General features: G+C 44.4%; 1 protein-coding gene across 1 annotated transcript; it reads right to left on the bottom strand.

Annotated features, from left to right (window-relative positions):
* Window positions 1-3,447: 3,447 nt before the first annotated feature.
* TMEM252 (transmembrane protein 252) lies at window positions 3,448-8,447 on the bottom strand. Its single transcript, XM_007528459.3, has 2 exons — window positions 8,121-8,447; window positions 3,448-4,220 (listed from the first exon to the last, which is right to left on the bottom strand). Exons 1-2 carry the CDS (start codon window positions 8,399-8,401, stop codon window positions 3,989-3,991), a joined length of 513 nt encoding a protein of 170 aa, XP_007528521.1. The 5' UTR covers window positions 8,402-8,447; the 3' UTR covers window positions 3,448-3,988.
* Between the last annotated feature and the right edge of the window lie 2,213 nt (window positions 8,448-10,660).

Here is a 10,660-nt window from a genome sequence, read left to right as displayed (position 1 = left end):
TGCCTCAGAAAAGGCATCCATCTTTGATAGACATCACTTTGAACATCTCGTGACTAGAGGGAGATGGTTGTTCCTGAGAAGGGAATGTTCTTCTCAAGATTAGAAGCAGCTGTAGGTTGCATCTCTTCCCACCACTCTGCCTCCTGGCTTTTGTTGTTTTGTTTTGATTTTGACACTAAGTGTACCTCTGGGGCATAGTGCTGCACTATTACACCACTGTTTCTCAGTGGCCATTTCTTGTCTTTTCCATTTATGGGAGACAGAAACAGACTATGAGGAAAGGAGAAATATTTGCAGCACTGCTCCAATGCTCATAAAACTTGCTCCTGCTAGTGGGGATCAAGGCTCTGAACCAGGTCTGTGTGCACCCTACACCACTACCCAGCCTGTGTTAAAACAGTTTAATAAAGCTAAAGAGGAGAGTCAGTCACCCACCACAGCAACCAGCATGTCAGGCCCACTGCTGAGTTGCTGGCCACCATCCATATCTGCTGAACTTCTGGAGGCGGGGCTACGGAACAGCAGCTGCTCTGTTTCTCTCCTCTCCTCTCCTGAGTCAACTAGGAATACCAAAGGAGACCACCTGGGACCGCAACAAGGCAGGACTAGAATGACTTCAGGAACCCACCAAATCACCTGTAAGTGCATACACTTGTGGCTCATGGACAGAGAGGAGCCTCAGGAGAGATTAAGTGGCTGGTAACAGTTCAGCACTTTACCAATTGAGACATCACCTTCAGTCTGTTTCACTAACAAAAAGACTGCTGAAGAGAGGAGAGGACTCCCCCAAGACTCAACAAATGCAACTGTGAGTCTCCATTGCTACTACCCTCAGAATCTGGAGAAGAGGCGAAACTAGATAACATGAGCAGGCCCAGCACAGCTAATGAAATTGAAACAGTTATCAAAAACCTTCCCAAGAATTAAAGTCAACCTTCAAAGAAGAATTAATACCTCTACTTCTAAAAGTCTTCCAGAAGATTGAAGACACTGGAATACTCCCTGCCAGCTTCTATGAAGCCAACATCACTTTGATACCAAAAGCAGACAGGGACACAACCAAAAAAGAAAACTACAGGGCAGTATCTTTGATGAACATAGATGCTAAAATATTGAACAAAATTCTAGCCAACAGGATACAGCAGTATATTAAAAAGATTGTTCATCATGATCAAGTGGGGGTTATCCCAGGCATGCAAGGTTGGTTTAATATTCGTTAATCAGTCAACGTGATCCACCACATCAATAAAAGTAAGACCAAAAACCATATGAATATATCAATAGATGCAGAGAAAGCCTTTGACAGAATATAGCATCCCTTTATGATCAAAGCACTACAAAAAATGGGAATGGATGGGAAATTCCTGAAGATAGTGGAGTCTATATATAGCCAACCTACAGCCAACATCATACTCAGTGGTGAAAAACTGGAAGCATTCCCTCTCAGATCAGGTATTAGACAGGTATGCCCACTATCACTATTACTATTCAACATAGTGTTGGAAGTTTTTGCCATAGCAATCAGGCAGGAGCAAGGAATTAAAGGCATACAGATTGGAAGAGAAGAAGTCAAACTCTTCCTATTTGCAGATGACATGATAGTACACATAGAAAAACCTAAGGAATCCAGCAAGAAGCTTTTGGAAATCATCAGGCAATACAGTAAGGTGCAAGGCTACAAAATTAACATTCAAAAGCCAGTGGCATTCCTCTATGCAAACACTAAGTTAATAGAAGTTGAAATCCAGAAATCAATTCCTTTTACTATAGCAACAAAAGCAATAAAATGTCTAGAAATAAACCTAACCAAAGAAGTGAAAGACTTGTATGCTGAAAATTATGTGTCACTACTCAAGGAAATTGAAAAAGACACAAAGAAGTGGAAAGATATTCCATGTTCATGGGTTGGAAGAATTAACATCATCAAAATGAATATACTACCCAGAGACATCTACAAATTTAATGCTATCCCCATCAAGATCCCAATCATGTTTTTTTAGGAGTAGAACAAATGCTGCAATGTTTAACTGGAACCAGAAAAGACCTAGAATTGCCAAAACAATCTTGAGAAGAAAGAACAGAACTGGAGGCATCACACTCCCAGATCTCAAATTGTATTATAGGGCCATTGTCATCAAAACTGCTTGGTACTGGAAAATGAATAGACACACTGACCAGTGGAATAGAATTGAGAGCCCAGAAGTAAGCCCCCACACCTATGGACATCTAATCTTTGACAAAGGGGCCCAGACTATATTAAATGCAGAAAGGTGAGTCTCTTCAACAAATGGTGTTGGAAACAATGGGTTGAAACATGCAGAAGAATGAAACTGAATCACTGTATTTCACCAAATACAAAAGTCAATTCCAAGTGGATCAAGGACTTGGATGTTAGACCAAACTATGAGATACTTAAAGGAAAATATTGGCAGAACTCTTTTCCACATACATTTTAAAGACATCTTCAATGAAACAAATCCAATTACAAAAAATACTAAGACAAGCATAAACCTATGGGACTACATCAAATTAAAAGCTTCTGCACAGCAAAAGAAACCACTACCCAAACCAAGAGACCCCTCACAGAATGGGAGAAGATCTTTACATGCTATACATAAGACAAGAGTTTAATAACCAAAATATATAAAGAGCTTGCCAAACTTAACCACAAGAAAACAAATATCCCCATTGAAAAATGGGGAGAGGACATGGACAGAATATTCACCAAAGAAGAGATCCAAGAGGCCAAGAAACACATGAAAAAATGTTCCAAGTCTTTGATTGCCAGGAAATGCAAATGAAGACAATGATGAGATACCACTTCATTCCTGTGAGAATGTCATACATCAGAAAAGGTAACAGCAACAAATGCTGGAGAGGTTGTGGGGTCAATGGAACCCTCCTGCACTGCTGGTGGGAATGTAAATTGGTCCAACCTCTGTGGAGAACAGTCTGGAGAACTCTCAGGAGGCTAGAAATGGACCTACCCTGTGATCCTGCAATTCCTCTCCTAGGGATATATCCTAAGGAACCCAACACACCCATCCAAAACTATCTGTGTACACATATGTTCTTGGCAGCACAATTTTTAATAGCCAAAACCTGGAAGCAACCCAGGTGTCCAACAACAGATGAGTGGCTGAACAAGCATTGGTATATATACCCAATGGAATACTACACAGCTATAAAAAATGGTGACTTCACCGTTTTCAGCCGATCTTGGATGGACCTTGAAAAATTCATGTTAAGTGAAATAAGTCAGAAACAGAATGATGAATATGGGATGATCTCACTCTCAGGCAGAAGTTGAAAAAGAAGATCAGAAGAGAAAACACAAGTAGAACCTGAACTGGAATTGGCATATTGCACCAATGTAAAAGACTCTGGGGTGGGTGGGGGGTAGAATACAGGTCCAAAAAGAATGACAGAGGACCTATTGCAGGTTGTATTGTTATATGGAAAACTGGGGAATGTTATGCATGTACAAACTATTGTATTCACTGTCGAATGTAAACCATTAACTCCCCAATAAAGAAATAAGAAAAGCTAAAGAGGAGAATAAAAGGATAAAAACTGGGATTTCAAATCAGTGTCTCAAGTCTGAAAATGCGTGGCTCTTCACCTGTGTTCCATGTGGAGACACATTCCAGGCACAGTGCAATTCCTGAGGTATCGATAGTAAAGAGACTGTTCAGGGCAGAGCTCTCGGGCCTCTTTGGCAGCTCAAAGGCCTGCCTAGGTTTGTATGAACTCAAATCCTTGCATATGTTCAGGAGGTGCAGACTATACCTTTGGGCTAGGAACTTGCCTAGATCTTGCAGACCTAGCACATCCGTGGAGTTGTGGTCACTCACAGTGTCAGTGAGCTCTCAGGCATGGTCCCCCATGTGGCTTCTGCTCCCACAGTTTCTTGCCTACACTTTATTTTTTGCATCCAGGTCCCAGAGGGGGCATCGGTTGTGCTGGAGTCAGGCCTGCCTCAGCCCTCTCAGCTCTGCCTCTCAGTGTCCACAGGCCACATGACTGCCTGCATTGTCCTGCCACCCACTGACTCTTCGTAGGATGGTGGGGCCTCAGAACTGGCATGGCTTTCATCCTCAAGTTCAAGGCTCTGCTCTGCGTACAGTGGTGGAGGACCAGCAGGGGCCGCTTCCTGCCCAGGGCAGGCCTGCTTCTCAGAATCCAGGCTTTCTCCATAAGCTGGAGGGTAGAAGTCTGGCCTGTGGGGACAAAAATGCCACAAATGTACATATGCTGTGTTAGCAGTTCAAGCCAAAGAGGCATATGCCTGCCTCTCTCAGATTGCACTGTGCAAAGGAAAACTGTTAAGAAACATTGATTTTGAAACAGATATCCTTCTACCCTGGCAACACCAGGTTTCTCAAAAAACATATGCTGCTCTGTCAGCAGGGTCTCCCAGTGTCACATTGTTCCCAGTGGGCCTGGCTTTCCTTCCTTCTTTTCCTCCTTCTTTCCTTCCTTCCTTTTTTAAATTACTGCCAGGGTTATCTCTGGGGCTCGGTGCCAACACTACAGATCCACAGCTCCCAGTTTTTTCTTTTTTAATTGATAGGACAGAGAGAAATTGAGAGGGAAGGGGAATTAGAGAGGGAGAGAGAAATAGAGACACCTGCAGACCTGCTTCACATCTCCGGAAGCTTCCCCATGCAGGCTCAAACTGTGGCCCCTGAACACGGTAATGTGTGCACTCAACTGGGTGGGAGGGGAGATTAAGATCCTTATGGTAGTGGGGCCTTGACTGTGGGACTTCTTTCTCTCCACTTAGTTCATTCATACCCTTGTTCCCATTCATACACATCAGTTGCACTCCCAGGCTTGGGCCCTCTCAGCCAACGAATGAGTAAATGAAAACCGAGGTACACACAAATGTCTCTCTACCACCACCCTTTCAATTCTCTATAGCTTTTTAAATTTTTTTAAGCATATTCATTTTTTGAATTTATGACTGTCAGCTACAGCCTCTTTACAATAGCCAGTCAAGGCCAAGGGAGGGAGCCATTCACACCAGAGCTGATGTGTCCTGTGGTGATGCTGCTCAGTGTTTCTGACTGTTAAATCCTTCTGGCTTCTCTGTCATGAATGGGTTTGGGAATGGGGTGGGGAAAGGGTGAACTTGGCCGAGTGTGTATTTATAGAGCAAGTCCTTCCAGGGCCTAAAGGGCTTGTTGAAGTCATGTAACCACAACAGAACAGGGACTGCCTGCCATTTGTAGCGACAGCTCCTTTCCAAATGTCCCCAGGCCCCACGCCAAGGAGCTGAAGTTGCTGCCCATCTACTGTAGGGCAAGAACCTCAGTCTTGACTCAGAATAGCCCAGGGCGATGTCATAGACATACGGGTAAAGGCACCGAAGATGGAAAAGTGAGCTGTTTCTGGGAGTGATTTCAGAGGCTCCAGGGTGACTGCCACCTGACCCCAGATTCCATCTACTTCTCCCAAGCCCCACCCCAACACCAACTCACATTCCTGATACCTCAAATTCCACCACTGCAGATACCTTGTTGACTGTATTTTTTAAATCTTATTTATTTATTGGCTAGAGATAGCCAGAAGTCGAGAAGAAGGGGGAGATAGGGAGAGAGACAGACATCTATAGCCCTGTTTCACCCCTTAAAAAGGGGTTCCCTCTGCAGGTGGGAACCAGGGGCTTGAACCCAGCTCCTTGCACACTGTACCATGTGCACTTAACCAGGTCTTCAACCACCCGCCCCCTGCAGGTGTTTCTTTTTTTCTCTCTATCCTTCCCCATATTTGGGAGCTACTCTCCTGATCCAGCTTTCTGGTCCTTCTGCCAGCCATGACATCACTTCCTCAGACAATAATTAGGATCTGCAGATCTGCAGATTTCAGGCTCAGGCAAAAAACAAACAAACAAACAAACAAAACACTACTATAGCCACAGGCCCTTTGGAATATAACTATAATATGCCTACTAGCTGTCTGCAAAATGACCCCCCAACTCTTCATCTGCACTATTCCAGCCTTTAGGTCCATGATAGGTCAACAATTTGTTTGGCTTTGTAAGTTAACCCTCTTTTTAACCACCAGGTTCCAGATGCTAGCATGATGCCGACCAGACTTCCCTGGACAGACAACCCCACCAATGTGTCCTGGAGCTCCAATTCCCCAGAGCTCTTCCCCACTAGGGAAAGAGAAAGACAGGCTGGGAGTATGGATCGACCTGTCAACATCCACATTCAGCGAGGAAGCAATTACAGAAACCAGACCTTCCTCCTTCTGCATCCCACAATGACCTTGGGTCCATACTCCCAGAAGTTAAAGAATAGGAAAGCTATCAGGGGAGGGGATGGGATACAGAGTTCTGGTGGTGGGAATTGTGTGGAGTTGTAACCATCTTATCCTATGGTTTAGTATTTCCTTTTTATAAATAAAAAAATTAAATAAAGAAATAAATAAAAAAGAAAAAAGGAAAAGAAAAGAAATGGCTGCAGCACTGCTTTACCTCTTAAGAACCTTCTCTCCCAAAAATGGGAACTAGGTTTTAAAACCAGATCCTTGCACATGGTAATGTGTGTACTCTACTGAGTGTACCATGGCTTGGCCCCTGAACCATACATTTTAAATGGTCAAAGCAGCAGTTTTTATTGCTTTTTTTTTTTTTTTTAAACTAGAAAACTGCTTAGCTTAGCTCAGGCTTACAGTGGCACTGGGGACTGAACCTGGGATATTTGGTGCCTCAGACATGAAACCTATTTTGCACAGCCATTATGCTGTCTTCCCAGCTCTGGCAGTGTTTATATCTAATTTACAGCAACAAAAAATTTCAGTTATTCTCATGGTCAGTATGAGAGTTCGGTTGTTGTGCATGTGTTCAGCTAAGAATTATTGGGTTGTTTTCCCTTCTTGGCTACTGTAGACAGTACTGCTATACTGAAGTACAGATATCTGTTTTAAGTCCCTGATTTCCATTTTTTGTTTGTTTGCTTATTTATATACCCAAAAGTTGAATTGTTAGTAAATATATGTTTAATATTTTGAAGACCCTACCTTTTGCTCTACAGTAGCTATACTATGTTACATTCCCTCCACAGGGCCTCCAATTTCTCCATATCTTTGGTGTTTCCCATCTGGTGGTGTATAAATCAATCTTATGTGTATAAATCAATCAGAGGGATGGAATCTTTCATCTGGAATATCACCACTGAGTTTTAAGGAATTCTCCACACTAGGCATAATCAGGACACTTAAAGGTCTGTCAGCTGGGATTTTACTTAGTGTGTGAAGAGGTTGCAGGATGCCAGCCTGTCTGCCTACCCATGGAGGGGGTAGTATTTGGTTTGGGACATGCTTTCCTTTAAAAAAATTTTTTTATCATCTTTATTTATTCATTGGGTAGAGACAGTCAGAAATCGAGAGAGAGGGAAGAGGGTGACAGGGAGAGAGAGAAAGAGGGAAAGGGAGAGGGAGAGGGAGAGAGAGAGAGGGATCTGTAACACTGCTTCACCACTCGCAAAGCTTTTCCCCTACAGGTGGGGGCTGGAGGCTTGAACCTGGGTCCTTGTGCATGATAACACTCAACCAGGTGCACCACCACCCAGCCCCTGGACATGCTTTCCTTCTAACTAGGTAGTTAGATTATGGGGAGTAACTAACCACCACCTTCCTCTATGGATAGCTCCCATCACACAACAAAAGAATCCACGAGGGGGCAGGCAGTGTTATATCCAGTTGAGTACACAGATTGCCATGTGCAAGGACCTGGATTTGAGCCCACGCTTCCCACCTGCAGTGGGGGAAGTTTCACAAGTGGTAAGCAGGTCTGCAGGTGTCTCTCTGTCTCTTTCCCTCTCCATCTCCCCCTCTCTTCAGTTTCTATCTGATATATATCCTAAGAATTGGGTTAGGAGCATTTTCATGGGGGAGGGGGGAGGATGCTCTGAGATAAATCCCTCTCCTATGACATGTCTTCCCACAAAGGCAGCATCATTCTTCCCAAGGACCCATCCCAGATTCATTAATCCTGGGGGTCTGTACTTACAGCCCCAGTAGGACATGGAAGTGGCCCCACAGTGGAACGAGAAGTCATTGGACTTTTTCAGAACCCACGACTTTGTCTACCCTCCTCTCTCCCCACCTACCTATCCACTGTAGCAGGGATTGAGGCCGTCCTGAGAGCAAGGGGCCGCCCAAGCACATGAGTAAACATCCCTTTGCTTGCTCTCGCCTGCTGGTAGGTGCTCCAGAAAATCCCACTCAGAAGGATGAGAAACCCCAGCGGCAGGAGACAATAGGACAAGATGGTGTTCTCCCCATAGCTGAGCAGCGAGCCTGAGGAGATGAGGAAGGCCCCCAGGCAGACCATAAGGAAGCCCAGAAGGAGGGCCAGGGCACCCAGGAAGGGGCTACTTCTTCTCTGCATCCTGGCTCCTCTGCAGCCGAGCCCTTGCCTGCCCTGCCCCTGCCCCTGACAGCCTCCTCAGCTCAGAGTGAAGGTTCTCAAGATCCAGCACACAGCTTTATATGCTCTGTGATCAACTGCCCTTTGGACAACTCCATGAAGCAGGCACTTAAGAGCTACTCATTAACTGTTCAAAGTGACTAGTATCCGTGGAGGATTAACCTAAAAACACAGCGCTGGGCACTGCTGGAAGGAGCAGCTTCTCGCTATGGCTATCTTGACCCTCCACCAGCCCTCGTCATTTGAGGGTAGCTCTGGCACCCTCTACTTAGAAGGGAACAAGGCTCTTAATCCCCATTAGTAGAATTTTACTAGTGATTCCCCACTAGTAAAGTCAGCATTGCTTGCTGGGCTATCTTTGTGGTTTGTTGGGGAAGTTTTTTTCTTTTCTTACTTCTTCTCTTCCTGATCTTTATGTACATCTGCATCTATATCTGCTATTTAAAGGCTTTTCCCCCCCTTTTACTTTATTTTTATTTTATTTTTTACTGCCACCATGGTCATCAATGGGGCTCAGTGCCTGAACTATGAATCCACAGCTCCTGGCTGCCCCCTTTTTATTATTTGATAGAGAGAAATTAAGAAAGAAGTGGGGGGAGAGAGAGAGAGACTGAAAGATACCTGCAGCACTACTTCACTACTCATGAAACTTCCCTCCTGCAGGTGGGGACTGAGGGCTTGAACCCAGTCCCTTGCACATGATAATGTGTGTACTCAACCAGGTGTACCACTGCCATTCCCCAGTTTAAACACGTATGTGGTGCCTGTCTCGATGACTCTCCCTTTGCTGCCCTCAGCATATGATTCTGGAAAGATTCCCAGAGACAAGCCCACAGGGTGAACTCCCTGACTGGAAGATAAACCTCAGAAGACAAAGGTAGAAGAGTATTGGAATTAGAGGGGCCAGTTGGTGGCGCACCTGGTTAAGCTCTCACATTAAAGTGAGCAAGGACCCAGGTTTAAGCCCCTGGTCCCCACCTGTAGAGGGAAAGCTTCATGAGTGGTGAAGCAGGGCTGCAGGTGTCTCTTTTTCTATCTCCCTCTCTAGCTCTCCATCCCCTCTCAATTTCTGTCTGTTTCTATCCAATAATGAATAAATAAATAAATAAATATGTTAAAAAAGGAGGAGAGTAAGGGGACCTGCTATAGCACAGTGGGTTAAGCGCACATGGTGTGAAGCACAAGGACAGGCATAAGAACCCTGGTTCAAGCCCTCCCCTCCCCCCGCTCCCCACCTGCAGGGGGTCACTTTGCGAGCAGTGAAGCAGGTCTGCAGGTGTCTATCTTTCTGTCCCCCCACTGTCTCCCTTTCCTCTCTGGATTTCTCTCTCTCCTATCCAACAACCAAAACAATAACAATAACAACAAGGCAGTAAAATGAAAAAATGGCTTCCAGGAGCAATGGAGTCGTAGTGCAGGCACTGAGCCCCAGTATTAACCCTGGAGGCAAAAAAAAAAAAAGAGAATCGGAATAAGAATGCTTACAGAACTTAAAGAGTTTGAGAGGACTTCCTGTGGTGGTTGTAAAAGGGCATCATCATCTATAGACTGTGGACTACTGCTTTCATTCTGTTTTTGTTTGTATTCTTCCCATCAGAGTCCAGATGTTGAGATTCTCAAGACCACTTTTGTTTAACACATAAGGTGTTCAACAACAAACTGCTTTTTGCTCAACCACAGACCACTGTCCTCATTGCACTAGAAGTATTTGAACCCATCCCTACTCTTCCTATTCTCCAAAATTATCAACCACAAGCACCTGAAGAAAGCATTCCCCAAAGTGAGTGTCACATTGCTGCCTTCTCGCAAAGTGAAGACGTGTGTGAAGCTCTGCCTGCTCAGTCCCTGCACCTCACACACAGCTGAGGGTCTCATAGGCCACAGCACTAATGGCTTAAATGTTCCGAAGAGTCATGCACTCTTCTCTCATAAACACACATTAGATGAAACATAATTGGGTAGATGCTGCTGAAAAGTGTTTTTCTGTATTCTTCTCCACAGTATTGCTCTATGCCACTTGGTCTAAAATGAATAAATAAACAAATAAATAAATTCCACCAGTCTTCCATTTTCTATATGTAATTTATTTTCTTCTTTCTCGACTGTAGTTGTGGACTACAGTCCTATTCTAGTTTGCTTTGTGCCCTGATTCTTCCTTTTTTGTATCTGAGGCTTTTGGTGTGCCAACTCTCCTGCTCAGAGCAACTCGAGATCACCTTT

Source organism: Erinaceus europaeus, chromosome 10, assembly GCF_950295315.1.
Source record: "Erinaceus europaeus chromosome 10, mEriEur2.1, whole genome shotgun sequence".
NCBI classification, from domain to species: Eukaryota; Metazoa; Chordata; class Mammalia; order Eulipotyphla; family Erinaceidae; genus Erinaceus; species Erinaceus europaeus.
The sequence above is the reverse complement of the archived record's forward strand: the minus strand, read 5'-3'. Positions and strand labels throughout refer to the sequence as shown.